Here is a 21,269-nt window from a genome sequence, read left to right as displayed (position 1 = left end):
TGATCATTCCAGTTATTCATCAGCAGGAATGGTCTAGGAAACCATGTTCAAAACAGAAAAATTAGTATGGGTATATTTGTGTGAACATAGTACAAAGTGACAGTAGCACCAAGAGTGTTTTCAAACCTTCAAAAACTAAACTGTGCTATCAGGTCCACGTGAACAAATAAACAAAATATTATAAATGTGTTGAGAGGTTGTGCGATAAGTGAAGGAAGTAAATATTATGATTAAGTAGCCTACTGTCACAGAGATTGTTTGAATGCAGTCTCTTACTAAATAAAACCCTGTGCTGCATGTTCCCAGGTGAAAAATAACATCCATTACCTCAAGGCATGTTTTAGAAAACTAGTAGGCTATACTACATGTAATGTGTTGTGGTGCAGTTACAGAAGAGGTTTAGTAATACCATGTGAGAGAGAAAAAAACACATTACCCTAATAGCTATATTTTATAGTGACATTAAAGACTAACCAAACTTGCATAGTTTACCAAACACAGTCCCTATAAGAATGTTAGAGGTATTTTATGTGGATTGATCATTAGAGTTTAAAGGGCTTTAATAGATGTGTTAATATTTTACATTGAATTGCAAACAAGGCTTTAAAACAGTGCATTGTGGAACAGACCTGAGGCACATGAATAAGACAGGCAAATGTTTATCTGTACTGTTTCACACAAGCATGTTTTTCTTGAACATACACCTCACAGAAAACCAAAATTAGAACAAAAATGGGTCTCAACATAGTCCTACAGAATTTTAGACCGTGTCTTCTGTGGACCTAGCCTCTGCCACCTCCTTGGCAGCGTTGTCCCTGTTGGACTTCTGTTCTCTGCCTCCCACCCTGGCCTTCCGCTCCTCCTCTTTTTTCTCTTTGGCCAGCAGTCGATAGTTAAGTCCCATCCCTATAAACAGGATGACACTGGACACGACCAGGAGGATCCCACAGCCCTGGTATGTGTACTTGTAATCATGATAGATGTCCTTGAACTTCCCTGTGAAAACAAAAAGAGTCACATGTCAGAATTATGAACCATCCTTCACCGTCATCTTTCCACTGTGGTTAACAACACATACATTAAAAGCTAAATTAATAGTGTTGATGATCAACTTGGAAGTTTACTCACCGAGCAAAGGGGGCCCCAGCAATACAGGACCACACTCCACAATAGTGACCAGCCCAACGGCACTAGAGAAACGCTGAGCGCCCACCAGGTCCATTAAGGTCTCAAAAAGCACTGAGCTCAGCCAGCCAAATGCAAACCCAAAGAACATGGCATAAATAACAAAGCCTTTGTAGTCCACTGACCTGGGAGCAAAAATGTGGCACACACCATTGTACAGCACAGAGGCAGCGAAGAAGTACTGTATTCTGGGCCGCACCCATTTGGTGTTCGCCACAATGCCCATAGAGGGCCGGGCAACCATGTCAACAAAAGCAAGCACAGACAATAAGAAGGCTGCCTTTTCCTTTGGGATATCTCTGCTCTTTGCAAAATTGCTGAGGAACACAAGTGGTGCAAAGAGACCGAAAAACATGATAACATTACCAAAGATATACAGCATAAAGCCACGGTGCTTGAACAAGGAGAGGTCGATGAAGCTGTTAATGGTCTGCGCCACCGTCCTCCTCTCTGTGGTCCTCTCGACAGGTTTGGGTTTTGGCCCTATGGGCCGCATCAGAGAACCAGCTACACAGCAATTGAAGAGCAGGCCACCGAGTATCAGGAAACTCCCTCTCCAGCCAAAACGGTCATAGAGCCACGTGTTTAAAGGAGCCAGGGTGGAGAGAAAGACGGGGCTGCCGGCCATGGCAATCCCATTGGCAATGGGTCGCCTCTTGTAGAAGTACTTTCCAATCATGGTGAGGGCGGGATTCAGGTTGAAGCTTAATCCCAAACCTAAATGAATAAATTCAAAAATAATTGCGTTAATGTTGTATGAGCAAAAAAATAAGAAATTAAACATAAGACATTTGGTATTTCTTTGTGTTTTTGTTTTCTAAGAACACAAGATAGCAAGGTGCACAGGAAAAAAACAGATGAGTCATGACCAAACTTAAGAATACAGAAACTTAAAATTAGGTACCTCCCACCACACCAATACAAAAGTAGAGTGCTTTAACGGAATTGCAGAAAGACGCAGCTACAAGGCCCAATCCAGACAGGCATCCTCCTGCCATCATAACAGGACGACTCCCATACTTGTTAACCAGGATGCTGCTGATAGGACCTGAAAAACAAAACAAAAAAAAATAAAAAAAAACACAAACAACCAAAAAAACAATGCAGCAGCAGATACAGACATACAGTAAAAAAAAAAAAAAAAGCTCAGGGATGGTGATTTCTGTTAATTCATCAATGTACATTTGTATATTCAACCACCAGAGGGCTCTGGTGCCACAGCTGTGGCCCAGCAAATTCCAACAACTTCTGCAATCATTTTTGTCAGTGCTGCACTGCAGTAGATGTGTTCTCATGCCATTAATAATGTGATCTGTCAGAAAAAGCATGAAAGCTGTAATTAAATAATCATTTATTTGGTTCAGAGATTCATAAAAGTTGACAGAATAATAGTTTGTTTGAATTCTTTTAAAATGGACTCTCAGTTTAGACAAGAGGGTTGTGGTCATATTGTGTGTGCATGTGTGTTGTGGAGTGAAGGGTGGGGGTTAATATTACAACTGAAATCTTATTTTCTGCAGGTCTTTTTTTGTGCAGTTGTGGCACCTTGTACACTGGTTCCAAAGATAGGTGAATCAGACTGAATCAGGCAATAGTAAATCAACTTATTAATATGTATGCACCTTGGATTCAACATCAATTCAAGAAAATCACTATGTATTTGTAAACAAATGCCTAAAATGCAGGGAGGGTTCAGGTTGCAAAACACCATCTCCATCCATGGTTTATAACAACTGGCCTAAATGAGTATGAGGATCCACATGGAAGACACTTCTGCCTCCCTGCCAAATCTCTGTACTATCCAATGAAGCTAAATAGAAACTGACAGTTTTTGTTTAGAGGTTGTCCAGACTCATTTGCCGGCACGCTGCAAGACAAAGGGTTTTTAAATTGTAATACAGGGAGTCTCCACACTAACAATGAGTTCTTTCCTTCCGCCCGTTGCAGGGAGAGTTGCGTAGGATAAAAAAGGTTGGAGACAAACCAATGTAGAATATTATGAATGTAATGAATCAAAAATTGAAGGAGTACTGAGGTACGCAACAGTAGGTTGTTAATGAACTCCCCCTGCCGATGTGCTCAGAATGTCTAATGCACAGACAGAGACACAGTCAGCTGTCGTCTACCCACAACCCTTTTTCATCACTTTCACCTACCATCTATTCATCTGTGCATCTGTGTATGTTTACATCTAATCATTTACTTTCATGTTAAACCTGAACTTTACTGTAACAGTCCACAGTGGCTCACAGCTTGTTACCAGAGGTGTGTGTCACCTTTACAGCCAGGAACAAAAGGTGGTAAACCCACACATATAGTCATTATTAACTCTAATTATACATACAGTATTACATAACACTATACAAAATGAATGATAAATTCACACAGTAGCTACTTCTTCTACAGCTAGCATGCCATTGTGCGCCTTACTAGGGAACGTAATGCTCAACAATAAGCAGCATTGATTACTTTACAGGGGACACAGTACTTCCGTAATTCAGTAATGAGGACTTAACTTGGGTGTGATGTTTTGCTTGCTTTTTTACAAGCAGTTGGTAAACAGTAGATTTATGAAATCTTATCTGCTTGTGCAGAATATACTGCATGTAGCAAAAATATATTATGAATGTAATTTCTGATGTAAAATGTTTACCACTATGCTGTACTGTAGATGCAGTGCCAGCCTGAAAAGAAAATACTTTTGTCCACTTTTATTTGCTTGCTTCTATACCCTGCAAATAAATTTTCGACTCATGCCAGAATAGAGGATTTGATAGAACCTGTTTCTATGTGGTGTTACAGTTCCCATCTCACATCACTTTGGTACATTAAAGCAACTTTCCTGGAAGTTGTCTGAGATTAGAAAAAGATGCCTGTGTCATCATTTTTCCAGTTTATCACACATTAGAGTTAAGAGGAGTGCAGTGTTTTGATTTCAGCATGGATGGTCTTGAGGGACGGGAAGAACTGCTTTGAACTCTGTTCGTTCCGTCTTGAATATCACGCGCAAGAATAGAGGCCTATCATCTGTTGGCTGCCCAGACCTGTGTGACATCACCCAGTGTCTCAGTCATTTCATCAATGCAGGAACACAACCAAACCCCTGGTGGTCTTTCGCTCCCAAAGCGCAGGGGAAAACAATCAGGGGGGCACACAGGGCTAAAAACCATTCATGTGCTTTAGAGACATCTTGTAATACACTCCTATAAACACTTCAGTACAGAAGCAACAGTGTTCAGTATGAAACAATTGATTTAAGATGCACTACACAGTAGTTCTTCAAATCTGCGGCATCTTACATGTAGTGGACAAACCAAAGCTAACAGGCTGCACTGCATCTTTACTAGAGCTGAATGCTTTAATGGAACAAAGCAAGAATAAACATTTTACAAAAGTGTTAAAAGTCAGAAACTGATTCAATCCATAAATCCTCTTGACATTATGCATTTTAGATTGTAGCTCACCTCCACCGTACATGCATGCTAACATGATGGAGGAGATCCAGGACACCTCACTGCTGGTCACACTGAAGATCACCTCAATCTCTTTAAAGAAGACTGTGATGGACTTCGCAAATGCATAAGAGAAGCCGATAGAGATGAAAGCTCCGGCCACAACCATCCAACCCCAGCCACCTTCAGGTGGTGTGTAACCTTGAGGACCACCGACGGCAGGCGCCATCTTTGCTCACAGGTTTCCTCTTCAACCTCGAGACCTTATATTAAGACGAGGACCTGTTCAGAAGAGAAGCAAAAAGCAAATTTTTGATTAGCTGTTGACAGGTGAGACTTTCCTGGGTTCTTTCAAATTCCTGTTTATCATTTATGAGCCAGAAGAACTTGGGAGAACATGTTGATTGACTGAGAGATGAATATTTAATAAATGCTTGAATTGTAGTAAAAATGTTGAATAAATATAAAAATCTAGTGTCAAATCATATCATAAAGTCTTCTGCTGTTTGCTAGGTGGCACTCATTTATGGCCATTTTGATTTGAACTTGCTGTTTCATTTTCAGCTGACATCAACATCTTTGAACATTTTTGTGTGACCTCCGTGGATGTAAAATGTCAGCAGCAACAACACATAATCCTGTTAGAACCTTTGCATCATGGGATTTTTGAGGAAGGGTGGATTGGGGCGTTAGGGGTAGTGAGGGGCTTAACATTACTGAAGGCTCTGTGGCTGGGGATGTTTTGAAGGCCCCCCGCCCCATTTGGAAGTACAGTAACAGCTGTTTGGTATGTGGTTATTAGGGTTAATGATCTGTTGTGTAACAGTGCATAGCCAACTTGGAAAGATATACAAAATGCTGCCATCTAAAACAGATTTCCTGCACTTTGACACCTCCTCCCCTCTAAGAGTAAGCCAGAAAACACCCTGCACAGGTTAATGGTTGGCTGTTTATTTGAAATTTTATGAATACGTCATGTAGTCTGAAGTTTTGTAGTTGCTCACAGACCATATTTAAGGTCAAACTATACAATATCTGTTTTGGTTGATCCGAAGCAATCTGAATGATAACATGGTCTTAAATATCTAATGCCATCTGTTGATTTTACTCACAGGCTAAAGTGTTAACCAAAATACAAGATGATATTTTAGTACAGGGGCACGTTTACATTCATGACAACCCAAAAACATGTTTCAGAACAACAGGGACACAGAGCATTGCTGTAACCATGGTTATTGGAGCAGAGTCCTTCAGTGAATCTATCGGATGGGCCTGTGAATTTGTTTTTCATGTTCCCAAAATAAGTGTATTTTTGTGTCTCAGTGCTGGGAGGAGAACATGTGTAGCTCACCATGGCAGCACTAGGCCTACTTAGTAACAACATACATAAAATGTTAGCTTACTCAGAAATGTAAACCTTTGTCTTTGTAGAGAGGTACTGATGCAGACTCTTGTGCTACAGGAAGATTTAAATGATGAAATGATTTTGAGGGAGACTACATGTATCTAATTTGTCAATACAAAAGCGTATTTAAAGAGTACATTTGTTATGAATATCAATGAATTTTATGACATTTTTGACATGAAGTAATTGATACAAGTTTCAAAAAAGAAATAGGCGGTGTGTGGATGTTCTCTGTTGCTCTGAGACTGTGACTTCATATCTCCTTAACACCTGCATGCTCATCTTTGAACTTTCAAAAATGTTATTAATGAACTCAGGCTGTGATGTACTGCTCAGAATCCTGTTTGTCAAATTGACTTTCAGACTTTTTATGAGGCTTTTACTTCATTTTAAACCATTTATGAAGGCGGGAATGTGGGAAGATGCAGTTGAACTGTTGCTGCAGGTTTTCAATTGCAAATTTGCTACAGCCCTGTTCAGAGCAGAGGCGTGCATCAAAGCTAAGGACAAAATACTCAGCTCATGTCAAATAGACTATGGGAGACGCAATGTGCATAAAATTTGTTACAGCGAAAGTGCAAGCCTTATCAGCTATTAATTACACAATTATGGCCATGTTTCAGATCTTTTTAACAAGCAGTAAGTGCTTGTCACGTCTGAAGTGTTTATGCTTCCTGATTCAATATATGATTATGGATTCAATTTCTGGCCTTGCTTTGCTTTGAATGGCTCTCTGCATGTATTCGCTGAGCTCCCACCTGCCGATCTTCCACAGTCTCACTTTAAAGGTGATGAATATGAGTCCATCTACAGAGTCAAACAACTTACTGTATTGTTTACACAGGGGGAAAATATCTGCAGAGAACATCGATAAGCCCATGAATACAGGTTGAATTTACACTACTCAATAGCTTAGGGCCGAGATCGCAACTGGTCGATCATATAGTGTTTTTCAGCCAAGGTGGACTTGATTTGGTTGATGAATTGGATTAGAGCTCTTATTGGATAAGCAATTGGGTGCAGCAGGTAGTGAATATTCAAAGTGTTAAAGAACTTTTGTTATTGAGCTGGGATTTTAGCTGCTGCTATGCAGCTATAAAATTACCTCCTGCATTATACAATAGGTAATGGAAACAGGAATTTGTGTCTGTTTTTTTAAATTCATTCTGACATTATGGGTTAGACTACTTGGAATAATAAGATAGTAGCTGCTTGGCTGCAACAAAAATATATTTACATATGGGAAATAGTGAAACAAGTTAAAATTATAACTGCTGCACAGCAATGGTTTTTAGGCAAAATTAGTGTGAAAAGTTAAGATAGATTTTTCATGTGGAAATGTGCACAAGCTGAGGCTTGAACTCACCATTTTTAACACCAACAACCATCCATAATTGGCAAGGAGCAATGTCACATGTAGCTTCACAAATTGACTAAGCCAGTCAGACACCAGACAGCAGCGTGTAAAGGCAGATTTCAAACAGCTGTCCGAAAATACACAAATTGCATCTAGACAGCATGGAGATGTTGGAAATGTGATTTTAACAATGATTTATTGGCTCCATAAATTAAAAACTTATGTTTAAAATGCCATTTTTGCATTGACTCCTATTGTTCGCATTAGAGTGAAACTAAAAAAAATGCTGTAAAAAATTCAGTTTTCAGATAAAATTCAGATATTTTCCAAACATTATCTACCATTGACAAAATGTTGTCCTTTTTTAAATGAAGTTTGAAAATGTATTTTGCAAGAATTTGCAAGTATATGTTTACAATACCGTTACAGTCAAACATTTTGATGCACTGTACGCTCAATTTTCCATAAATCAAAAGTGTGTGGATCGATTGTGTAGAACAGTCTGAAGATGCGTCATGTGTGTTTTCTACATTGAATTTATCAGCGATGTGAATTAAGGGGGTCGAAATGGCTGAAGGTTAGATGTACGAGCAAAGAAAGGTAAAAATATCAGCAACAATGGGCTGTCATGGTGATGGTTAAAGGCATATTGGAGGAACACACCTAAACAATGGTGATTTTTGAGACAGCACATCACGTAACAACTGGCAGGATTATGTGATCATTTTATGTATTTTGGAGTTTCATTTAAACCAACAGATAGGGACGTTTACTATATTGAGAAAATAAGATCAGTTTTATTCTCTGCGATACAGGGCTGTCTAGTTAACCTAGCCTAGCATTTATAGACTAGAAGTAGAAGTAAGCGATCCAGCGGTTTTGTCTAACTTCGTTAGTTGGCAGCCCCCGCCCTCCTCATGGATCTATTGGTCCCCGTCCCTACGTCACCACATTCTTGCGCATCCCTTGGCTGCACACACAGCCCTTCATGCCGTTCTCTCTCCTCATTGGATAAAGGTTGTAGGATACAAGGAAAGTTTTCTCCTCGGCTTACAGCAGAGCAGAGTGACTGACAGACCCGTGTTTTAGACCAAACACTCTATGGAAGTGATTGCAGTCGGAAGATATAACTATTTAAGACTTATATTAACACAAACATTCCGCTTACTTCTGCTTTAAGTTAAAAATTACAACATACAGCAACAGTTAATTTATCATTATGGGATGGTATGTAAGCGATTTCTTAGCAGTGTTCCAGTGCTAATTCTAAGCTCTACACTGACGCCGCAGACACACTATTCTCGTAGATCTCAGAAAACAAGGTGTGTATTTCCTACACGGAACTACAATCATTTATTTTGTCAGTCAACTTTTTTCATGTGTTCAGTCTAGTTTTATTATTGCTGTTTTAACTTTGCTTTGAGTTTAAACTTAAGATTTTCATGTAATTGTTTGTATTCAACTTTATTAGACTGGTTAGATTTGTCTCTTCTGCTATAGTACCATAATCAGTGCAGCCCAGACAGTGGCTGCAGTGCTGCATTAGGTCTTACAAATCACCAGTGTCTATAGGCTGGAGACCTCATTCGCCTAATTAATGTGGCTTTAGCTTTTATTGTTTTTATCCTGTCTGATATTTGGAATTCATCCTTCTTGAAGACTGGAAGAACTTTTTTTTTTTTTTTTTTTTACAGTAGGTACTTTTAATTGATTGCAGTGTTGTTAAATATAGACGGTGTATGGTAAACGTGGTATTTGCAGGTCATGGACCTGTTGCCACGTTTGATCAATAGAAGGTGAATACTCTGGATTTCACTTTCAAAATGTTTGCACAAATTCAAAAGGTGTGCACAATTATGAGTAATGTCAGTTGAAAGAGTTTCACTATCCTAAAATAGTCACCACACATCCACAAGGTGGCCTCTCAAATAGGACAGTATGCTGGGGAAATGCTCTGTACTGGCAGCACAGACATCGTTGACAGTGTTTTACAGGCTGAAAAATTCAGTGGGTGACATTAGATGATGAATGCAGGAACGAGGTAAGACAGACAGGACTCCAGATAAAATGACAGAAGTGCATAAGTAATGAATATAACACATAATTTCATAGTAAGGATTGATTGCTTGGCTCGAAGATGGTGTGAAAAATATCAAATGAAAAGTGCAGAGCTGATTCACTGAAACCAAGTAGGAGAATGGTGGTCAAATGGGCAGAGGCACAACGCTGACCGTCGCCTCTGACACTGTAAAGGTCTAAATAATAATGGTCCAAGTGGGCGGCCTCAAAGTGCCACTTGACGGCCACACACACAGCAGCAGTAGCAGGGTGGGCTCAGTATAGAGACAATTGGATTTAAAGTCAATGCATAAAGAATAAAGGTTGAATCTTCCTCGAAATGAATTTGACTAATGTGGGTCACCATCAAGGACCTGGGTTTGTTTGGCCGTTGTTGGACTTGATGAACATTAGAAGAGGGGGACTAAACAGCTGGACAGGTATGCTGCGTTCAAGGGTCTGTATGTATTCCTATTTCTATTAAAATATTGGTTAAATTCTCACATACTCACAACATACCAAACTAGCTTATATTTTACATCATTTTTTCTTTTTTCTTTTTTTCCCTGCTTCTGGCAAAAAAGTGTTTCCATTCTGCTCTGAGCCTCTCATGACCTCAGGTTGCTAATACCACTTACAAGATCTGGTGAATTTGTCTGATTAATTATAGATTCAAATACTGTGTTAAATATTTGCTCAGGGAAATTGCACACTCACATAATAAGTACTGAAAAAGCAATACATCTTTCATGAACATCCAGCATGGCTTGTGCAGGCAATTAGTTTTAAAGTGATGTCTGGCAAATGTTGAATGTGAATAGTATCTTTGTCAAGCATCTTACCTTGGCAGGAGCTCTCGAACAAGGCCAGATGAGCTCTGCAGATAAACGATGGTTTCTGAGGCACGTTAACACACAGCTGACATCACTGAATAGAGCCACTCAATATGCATTAAATAAAAGAAAAATCACTGCTTATGTTTCACAGATACTCCAGAAGTGATCTGTGGGTCTACTATATCCACTGTGACAGTCCAGACGTTGCTAGTGGCCCCTCCGCTTCAGACCTCATCTGTTCCCCGTGACTAAAGCAAAGTTGAAAAGTTGAGTTCATTCAGTGCCAGGATCAAACTGCTGGACGATCTGGACACTATGGAGCTAAATGGTGAGGTCAGGCAAGTTCTTATTGGCTGTGAGAGGCTTAGTGCCGTGCCCCTACAATACTTTCTCCACCCCTCTGTCATGTGCTGAGAGCCACAGGGTTACAGTTTCACTCCTAGGCCCTTAAGTATGAGTGACCTAAAAGGATATCAAATAATATCTGCACTCTAAGAGATAAGATGCTTTCTGGGATGCTGATATCCTGTATTGGCTGATTTATCTGTGTTATTCAATTGAATATTGAAGTTGCAGCTATAAGAAATCCGGTTTGCTTTAGACAACAGGCATTGTCTACTTCAACAACCTGGAGGAAAGATTTTTGAAGCCTTCAGGGGTCAGTCCCAGTTGAGCCTTTCTCCTAAACTCCCAGAGGAGCTATAAATGATTCTGTGTATGGGCTTGGGACAGGAAAGGTCTGAGTACAGGAGGTTATTGAAACAGTGTGTACTTGCAAAGTGCCTTCAAATTCTTGACATGCTTGATACATTATTTCTCTTTGTTGCGCTGTTTTATGCTGTTCCTCTCATTTCTTCACAGCAATAAGAACTTTTATTGCTTCTCAAACGGAGGATGTAATAAAGCAACACCTACGATTCATTGTTTTCTCCTGGGCTTGCATTTTTATACAAGTGTGAAGAATGGAAATGGATTTTTTGGAGGAAAAAAAGTTTTCATATTTGCAGATACACACTCACTCAAGCACTCACACGCACATGTACAGTTTATAGACACATGAATACAACTCTACACCTCCAAATGCGCCTTCCTTATTTTCTTTTTAGCAACATTGGAGACATGCAGAGTCCACCACCGCTGTTCAGACTTAAACATCTCAACAGTTACTGGATGGATTAGATGGTACTAAGGACCAAAGATATTTACACTCTTTACACAAATATAATGACTTTGTGGATTCCTACACTGGTGCCACCACCAGGTCAAATATTTCACTTATTCAAAAATGAGATGTCTCAATATGTTCAAGATCAACTGGCACAAAAATGTCTTTAGACAGTTATGATTCCAAACCAATTTAATCTAATGATCCCCTGACTTTTCCTGTACTACCACCATGAGTTTAACATTTTTATCTCAACAATTCCTGGATGGATTGCCATGAAGTCTGGTGCAGACATTCATGGCTCACCGGAGGAAGACTTGTGATAACTTTGGTCAATTATACTGCAGGTTTCTGCTAGAGACTTCACAAAGTCAGGCGCAATAATAGATAAATAGGTTAAGCTACTCCAAGGCAAGTCTAATAAAGACAAGGCTTGACCTGCATTCCATATCTGAAGTTCAGGGGCAATACAGTTGTTGACTTCTTGAGTTACTGTGACATTTGTGCTTTAAAGCTGGAGAGGACTCCAGTTTCGCTGTCAGATTAAACCACATCACTGCAGCACGCCTCTCTCTTGTTTCTCTGACTGTATCTTTTGTGTGAGCTGCAAGGGTTTGTACAGCCTGAGCCTTGCTGTTTCTATCTTTGTCCTCCTATGAAATCCCTCTGAAGAAATAACACTTGCGGCCATGCAGCCCACCGGCGGAGGTGTACGTACATTCCTGCTTTATCGGTGTAATCACTCTCAGAGAGCCAAACCCCAAATCAACGACTCAGGAACTATGACATCATCCCCTCTCCTATCCCATCCCATGATGTCTGGGTGTCTGTGGCCTACGTGTCAGACCTCGCGCCGCCCTGGGAGTTAATTGTTCTAATCCTATTGTATGAGCACAGGAACCAGAAAGGTTTCTGACCATGCAGGGGGGCCATGCTTAGTAAGGGCTAGGTGTCTAGTAATCAGGCAGCCGGGTCTAAAAGCAGTCATGTAAAAAACAACCACGCCACATCTCAGTATGAGCAGCGTACACCCTCATACACTGCTTAATGACAAAGATCTGTTCATGTTTGTTTCTCTGAGTTTAGCTTGTTGTGCGTCAATGTAAAGGTGAAGGTAAAAGTGCACTGGGAGCTACTGGTGTCCTGAATTCATATCTCCATGTTGAGATACTTGACCAATAAAGTTTGATCTGACTGTTAAATAAATCAAATTCTACATAAGACGGTTGCAAAAAAAAAAAAAAGGTTATTCTATTGGTTTAGTAAAAAGTCCCATCATTACAGTAAAACGTTGGCTTGGTACTGGTGGAAACTGGTGGAAGAATATGTTGTATTATTCAGGAAAATTTCTCTTCTGGCAGGTGGGACCTGTTCTTGGTGCAGTCCTGGGTGGGATCGGGGGAGGGATGAGGATGAGGAGGGTGGAATGAGTTTCTGGTTCATTATTTAGGTTAGGTCCAATACAGGTGACGCTCTGAATACATCTGTATTACTATTTACAGTATGTTGCACATTTATGAACAGTTATCTTTAATGAGTCATCACATGTTTCTTTAGGTAAAATTGGAATAATTGAAAAACAAGTTAATATGATTATGTGTGCGAAAAAGAATGATAAAATACATTGATTTGAGAGACATAGCATTGAAACACTCCCCCATAATAAAACTAGTTGTTGACAGCTGTTGACCACAATAGAATATGTCAGAGCTATTAATGGGAAAAAAGGCCAAGTTATGACTAGTCATTATAGTAATCAAGGCAACAATGGTCTGGTATGAAGCTGTTGGTATAGATGGTGAGGGAATGCTAACATTTAAAGCAGAAGTAAGTGATATATTTGTGTTAATATAAGTCTTAAATAGTTCTATCTTCTGACAGCAATCACTTACATAGAGTGTTTGGACCGAAACACGGGTCTGTCAGTCACTCTGCTCTGCTCTGAGCCGAGGAGAAAACATTTATCGTATCCTACAGTTTTTATCCAATGAGGAGAGAGAACGGCATGAAGGGCTGTGTGTGCAGCCAAGGGACGCCGTGAATGTGGTGACGTAGGGACGAGGACTGTTATGGTGCGTTCAAGGAAACTCGTAACTCGTGTTTTTCCGACCTGTGAAGTCATACCAGTTCAATCTGGTACGAGTTCACGGGTCGGAAGTTACGAGTGGCCGTTATAGTGCACTTTCACAGGTAAAACAGGTCGGAAAAACACGAGTGGGTTGCCTGAAACGCTACAAAGTCGTAAGTTGTGACTTGAAGCTGTAATTTACGGTTTCAAAAGCCTACCTGGAACGCAGCATTAGCCAAAGCGACCGGATCGCTTACTTCTGCTTTAAGTATTCTGGTCCACTGAGACATTTAGGTTAATTTTTGTTCACAAAATATGTAAGGAAAAATGGAAATAGTGACCTCACTATAAAAAACAAGATAATAAAATAATACTTGGAACATTAAATCATAAAATAGCTAGATTTCAAAAGTTACAGAAGAAACACTCACTCGCATTGAAAATGAATGTGGGTCATTTTTTGGGTTTTTTGTGGTTTTATTCAAAAGGTAAAAACGTTTTTTTTAAAAAAAAAGACATATTATGATCAAAAACAAGTTAATTGAGGAATACCTGGAATACTATATGATGAAATACATTTTTTGCAAAGATATAGCACATAAAAACTCAGTCAGGTCACTTTAGATCCATCCATATTGTGCATCAAAGGGTTAATATCCACAGCTATTTACAGTAATAACCCTCTTTTCTATGTCTTGTTGGTTTGATTAATGTTTTTGTTTGATTTAGATGCAGTTTTTTTTTTTTTGCTGTGCTTGACGCTAGGAGTTATTGTCTGACTGTACATCTGAAGTTTAAGCTTAATACAAGTTATGCTCCATAATGGAGTTATGTGAATCATTGGATAAATACTACAAACATACAACCGTTTTTCAAATTCAGATCTTATTCTACATGTGACAATATCCTTGCAAAAAGGCCATTAGGGTTGCAGAACGTCAGGCACGTTACTTCTTCATTTTCAAAAGACACACTTACATCAGTGTTTGTTCAGCTACACACCCAGAGCTGGGCTCAAAAGACAGTTGTAAAAGACAGGGAGAAGATGCGATGATGGTGGTTAGTATGTGGTAAATAATGGTCATGTTTTTTGTTGATGGTGTTTGAACTGTTGCAGCTGTGTGTGTGCAGCAAAAGATCAACAGAAATAGTTGCGTAAACAATAAAAAGCAGTGTTTGAGAGAGGAGTTAAAGCTCTGTTTGCTGTTTTACCCCTGTACACCTGCTGCGCCAAGTGAGCAAGATTGTCAAATTGTTGGCTCAGGAAAGTAACAGAAATTGTCAGAAGCAAGAGGTGAAGCCCTGGAAAAGTGTGTGTCAGCTCAGTGGCTGGGAACTGCTGCTGTAAAGGACCTTATGGCATTGACAGAGGGATTAAAATTGATAGGCTCAGTTATGTGAAACACAGCTTCTGTACTTTATAATAAGCTGTGGTAAGAGTGCCACAAATTCTCACTCAACACATGTTCTTTGTTGATTACTGTGAGTGATTTCAGAGTGATTTTCAGATGCTATACTGTGATGTAGGCTACTTCTACTTACTCAGATATTACTAGATAAATATCAGTTTCAAATGTTTTTATTGTGAAGCAGACAGTATATCAAATATACATCCATCTTGGTTTATGCAATGCTTCAATATTTTGTAATATAAGTAACAAAGGTGTCCTACGAATAAGTAAGTAAATGAAAAACAATAGGTGGGAGAAAAATCAGAAAAATATACACAAATAAGTTAATAAATACATTTATTGAAATAAATAAATAATAATAACTCCCTCCCTGACCCACCCCGTCCCGCCCACCCAGTGCTACTCAGGTTGTCCTACATCCTGTTTCAAGAAAGAAATAATCAGTTGCCACATCCTTTTGAAGTCTTCCAACCTACCACTAAGATTACTAGATAAATATCATATTATATATAATTAGAGCATCACCAGGTTTACAATAACAGTATGAGCAGTGCCACCAGGACTTGGGTAAACATTGCACCACCTCCAGCTGACGTCTTGACTGGATGTAGCCTACAGTAATGGCACTGTGGCCCATAGAATTGACACTCACAGGTCAAAAGTCAATGGCAATTAACTTTTGCTGCAGATGGAAGTGGAGAAAATCCTGGCTTGCTGAACTGTGGGAGAGAGCGTGATCTTCAAAAGGGTCAGAGTGATGGCAGAGTGTTGCAAAAGCCAATTAGCTCACACATAAAAGCAGGAAAAGATCTATTTCATTTAGTGGCGGCACAGACAGGAGAATGTTCACCTGGTACAATGTGTAAAAAGGGCCCGCACCGCACCTCCCGCTCAATCACACAGAAACCCTTTGTGTGTTTGTCTCTGGTCCTCTCAGGACAGACAAGCCAGCTTTGGCAGACATTTTCTCCTGTGGAGCGAGGCCAGAGACACCGAGTGACTGAGAGCGTGTCTCACGCTGGCTTCAACAGCAATGCATAAATTGCTCAGTAAAAGCAGTTCAGGGGACATTAGTCTGTTGAATGGCTTACTAAAGGATATAAAGCTCTCATTGGATCCTTGAGACTTCAGGCAACACACTTATCACACGGGGGATACCCGTTTTTGGATCCCAGAAGCATGGTCTGTTTTTTCTCTGGAGAGCCAAACGAGACTCATACATGGAGCTGTGGCTGTGAATCGAGCTTCAATACTTAGGCTATAGCAGAAGTAAGCGATCTGGTCGTTTTGGCTAATGCTGCGTTCCAGGCAGGCTTTTGAAACCGTAAATTACAGCTTCAAGTCACAACTTACGACTTTGTAGCGTTCCAGGCAACCCACTCGTGTTTTTCCGACCTGGTTTACCTGTGAAAGTGCACTATAACGGCCACTCGTAACTTCCGACCTGTGAACTCGTACCAGATCGAACTGGTACGACTTCACAGGTCGGAAAAACACGAGTTACGGGCTGCCTTGAACGCACCATAACAGTCCTCGTCCCTACGTCACCACATTCATGGCGTCCCTTGGCTGCACACACAGCCCTGCATGCCGTTCTCTCTCCTCATTGGATAAAAACTGTAGGATACGAGAAAAGTTTTCTCCTCGGCTCAGAGCAGAGCAGAGTGACTGACAGACCCGTGTTTCGGTCCAAACACTCTATGTAAGTGATTGCTGTCGGAAGATATAACTATTTAAGACTTATATTAACACAAATATATCACTTACTTCTGCTTTAAGTACCAATTGATTGAACGCCACCAAGTACCAAAAGTTAGCACTGATTACTTTGTCAGGTGTTGTTTACACGTTGCGCTACTTCCTGATTAAAGAAAATGGGCTGCATCCTCTTGTACGTAGACACTGGGGACACTTGTGGACAAAAATAGCGACTGCCTGTTTCTACTTTTACTTTTGGCTGAGAGACAATGAGAGCGTGTGTGCAGGGAGCCTAATAAAATAATGAATGATTTATGTACAATTTAAACCAGCAATAATGCAGGAGATTTCTGGCAAACTTGAATGTAAGTTCAATATATACTCTGTTTTTTAATCTCCGTCTCTGGTCCCTATGGGAAAAAGCTCTTTAACTGCTAAATGCTCCACTATCTTCACTAACTTTGCCTCATTGACAGTGATGCACTGTTGCATAGATGTAGGTTTATCACTGAAAACAGCTGCATCCTCACACGAAGAGAGGTAAGAGTCAAACAAATGTCACAGGCTGTAAACCTGAAACAATGAGCTAAAAAGCAAGGTTGGGTGATACTTCTAAATCTGTGCGTCCTAGCAGTAGCTTTATTGTCAACATACTGAGGGTCAGGTGATAACAATATTTATATCGGTTCGAATCCCGCGTTGGGCAGCCTTTCTTGCGTGTCATTCCCCCTCTCTCTGCCTCCCCCTTTCCTGTCTATCTCTACTATGTGCTATCAAATAAAAGGCAAAAAGTCAAAAAATATACTTAAAGGGATAGTTCACTCAAAATTCAAATTTTACTCATTATCTACTCCCCCTCATGTGGACTAAGGACTGGGAGAAGTTTCAGAGTCCGCCGTGGCTTCTCTGAGTTACAGCGGGGCTCCATGCAGCACTGTATGTCCATATGACGGTAGCGAACGGAGCTCACTTTGCTTTGTCCAAAAAGACACACCAAAAAACACCCAAATACCTCCATAGTGCTTGTCTGTAATGTCCCTCTTGTATTGAAACCCCAACATGAGAAATTGTTCAGAAAAAAATTCAATAAGTCTTTATTTCAAGCTTGTTTGTAGCGGAAGCTCCTCTTCCTGGTCCGTCCAAATCTCACGCAATTTGCGCCGGCGTCAACAAACTTTAATTTTTTTTGAAACAATTTCTCATGTCGGGGCTTCAATACAAGGCGGACATTACAAACGAGCACTATGGAGGTATTTGGATGGTTTTTGGTGTGTCTTTTTGGACGAAGAAAAGTGAGCTCCGTTCTCAACTGTCATATGGACATGCAGTGCTGCACGGAGCCCCGCTGTAACTCAGAGAAGGCACAGAGGACTCTGAAACTTCTCCCAGCCCTTAGTCTACATGAGGGGGAGTAGATAATGAGTGAAATTTTAATTTTGGGTGAACTATCCCTTTAAAAAAAGAAAGTAAATACATAACACTCCATGAAGCATACAAACATTGAAGACAATATATAGATAGAATATAAGGCCACATGTAAACAATTACAATTACTTATATTATATTATAACAGTTTAGATTAGTAGTCTTCCAGTGAGTGGTGTGTGAATGAGCGGGGTGGGAGGGTGAGGGTGTGGGGCTCAGGCCTCAGACCAAAATAAAAACAAGTTTTAGATTGTTTGGAAAGCTGTAGGGGGGCTCGTGCTGCTTCCTGTAACGTGACGGCCACAACTGAGAGAAAACAACCAAGTTGAGAAAAACTGCTTCTGTTTGCATTCTTCACAGTGAATTTACTGGTACTGGTATGAGTCCAAATTATTCATATTGACTTTAAATTTCATGTTAAGATTAAAAACCTGGCATCCATGGCGATTTAAAAAAATGAACCTGATCATGTATCATAAGTGCCAGCTGTGTCTACATTCAGCGGGGTGCATCCTGGATAATGATTACAGCAGCTACAACACTAAGTTATTTTCTAGATACACCTGAGTGCAGTAATGCCATTACACAATTTAATCTCTCTAATTTGTACCGTGTTGCGTGGCTAAACACAAGGGTGACTGTGCATCCTAATGTGAACACACAGACCAGTGTACAGGTCTGTGCCAGGGGGCCTGCATCATACACATGCATTTTATGAAATTACAAAGGATTTTTTTCTTTTCATCAAAGGAGCGGGTGTTTGAATGCATTGTTACATGTCAGAGCACATTTCAATGTTATCGTTCAGATTTTGAGGCACACATGGTACGCAGTGATACACACCGGTGGGCGCCGCACAAAGTGGTCAGTGAAAGGATCGGAAACCACAACTTGAGAGTTTCCTGATAAATAACCTCGGCCACACAAGCTTTGTTTTGATCCTCTGTTTGTTTACAAGCCCCTTCCCCTTCCATCACACAAACACACACACACAGGCACACACGCACATGCACAGTATTTTCTCTTATGGAGCAGCAAGTCAAGCACTTCTTTGTGGTGACAGGCATCTGGCCACACAATACTTCCTGCTCCAATGGTAGCCCACTATAAGTTGTGTTGAGGGCACATGCTGCAGATGAAGCAGCAACCCTGAGCTTGTTTTTCTCCTCCTCTCCTCTCTCTCTGTTCACTTGTCCCTACGTGCACAATTTCTCTGCACCATCTACAGGAGCTGGTGTGTTTTTATTGACATGGCGTGTTCCGTGTATAAGGATATTTCCGTCTTAAAACACTGTAAGACAATGCACTTCTTTCATGTTATAGACAGAAAACGTTTCTGTTTACATTCATTGTTTCTCATCAAAACACACACACCTCCTCATAGAATTATAATACTTTGAATTGAATTATAAATCTAAGCTTTATTTCCAATGCTTGCTAGCTTGCAGCTCAACTCCTTTATGTTTCTTTTTCAGAGTAGTTTAAAACCAATGGTGACAATGTATGGAGTAGTGTATGTAGCAGCTTATCAGACGCACAGAAAAATGGAAATCAGAACAGCTCCATCTACTGAGGAAGATCCTGTGACACAAGCCAAGTCCCTAATTTACACAAACCTTATATAGTGAGATTCCCTCCTAAACTATTCCCGCAGTCAAGATCAAACTTTGAATCTCAGGAAAGTTGCTTTAAAAAAAATCTATTTATTTTTTCAAATGTTTACATTTTGAAGCAATTTCCCTCCAACAGCAAAATGTCACCTGAGAGAAAGATAATATGAATAGCTTGCAGTACAGACTTGCCTGAATGAAATCAAATGCGTTTATGTATTATAAAATGCAATTATCTGTGTCAAGGAAAACCTCCAACAGCACAAGTCTGCAGGTTTATTTATGTTTTCTTTTTTCCCATGCATATAGTATATAAACACAAGAGGGAGTTTTTCTTATGGAAACATTTCTATAGTTGTTAATATCTAATTTTGTCAAATGCAATAGTTATTTTCTTATCTACATCTGCAACATCTGTGTCTTTGCTCAGGTAGTAGTGTTTTATTATCTTTAGTATTTTCTTTTCTTGTTTTGTTGTATTATCTTCCATATTCTCTGTTCTTGCTCCAGTCTTATCTATAACTGGTTTCCTGCTGCACGAACGGCATCATTTTCCTACGGGGATCATTACAGATTAAGATAATCAAAAAAAAAAAAATTCTAATCTAAACTTAACACACACGCTGCACAAAGCACATATTTGTCTACTGGGGGGGAAAAATGAAGATAAGTTTTAAAAAAAAACTGTATCTAACATGTCTTTCTTACAGCCTGGTGGAGACTTGTCACACATCAAACACTGTGTGGAGTAGATTCCTGTGTAAACAGATAACGCACCTATGGCGGGGAATGTTCCGTCATCACAGGGGTCCCATTGTTTGATGAACAGGCATTTTAGGAAATGATGTGAGGACCCTGACCTTGACTTGTAGCCATCATCTACAAAGATACATAGATTCTCTTTTAAAGTGAACAAAAGGCCATAGTGGACACTGCCCTCAGTGGAAAAACAACATCATTATTTGTTTAGTCAAACACTCCCAACTACAAGGTGAACCCTCTCCTGAGAAATCATTTTAGAGCAGCAGCCGTTTCTTTTTCTGTTGATTGACCAATCAACCAATATTTTTTTCTGTAGGCCTAATCATGAATTCTATCTCTTTAGTCTGTCTGTGGATTTTTCTGAAGTGGAAATCCTGGGATAAAGTACAAAGGAATGAAATACCTCCAATATTAATCTTTGTTTTCTTCCTGTCATCTTGTCTCTTGTTCTTTTTTCTTTATCTAATTGGTTTCTTCATGTTTGCGCTCTTGATGTTAACATCAAAACAGAAGCCTACAATTGTGGATGAGAGATATATTTACCATACCGTAGTGTATGTTTTGTCTGATGTGTCAAAGTCTCTTTGAATAAAAAATACAAGTTAACCAAGGAAAACAACACAAATCTTTCTTTGAGGATTTCTTTGTGAGTGGTGGTGGTGTAGTGTGTCAGAGGCGAAGGTGGCACAACAGTACCACAATGTTATGACAGTGTATAATCTCATAGGGAGGTGGTCACGCTACAGTGGATGGCCGAGTGCACAGAGTGTCCGTCAATATTGTTTTTTGACCATTATCTGTCTCTGGAGCCAAATAGTTTTTGTTGCCTGAACCTC

General features: G+C 39.9%; 1 protein-coding gene across 1 annotated transcript; it reads right to left on the bottom strand.

Moving 5' to 3' along the window:
* Positions 1-187: 187 nt before the first annotated feature.
* Positions 188-10,610, bottom strand: LOC146987698 (monocarboxylate transporter 1-like). The gene is made up of 5 exons (XM_085776981.1): positions 10,300-10,610; positions 4,650-4,919; positions 2,090-2,233; positions 1,129-1,902; positions 188-996 (listed from the first exon to the last, which is right to left on the bottom strand). The coding sequence occupies exons 2-5, from the start codon at positions 4,864-4,866 to the stop codon at positions 761-763; spliced, it is 1,371 nt and encodes a 456-aa protein (XP_085633107.1). The 5' UTR covers positions 4,867-4,919; positions 10,300-10,610; the 3' UTR covers positions 188-760.
* Positions 10,611-21,269: the final 10,659 nt, after the last annotated feature.

This window comes from Trachurus japonicus, chromosome 5 (assembly GCF_045865225.1).
Source record: "Trachurus japonicus isolate A0001 chromosome 5, Traja_1.0".
NCBI classification, from domain to species: Eukaryota; Metazoa; Chordata; class Actinopteri; order Carangiformes; family Carangidae; genus Trachurus; species Trachurus japonicus.
This window is presented reverse-complemented; position numbering and strand designations above follow the sequence as displayed.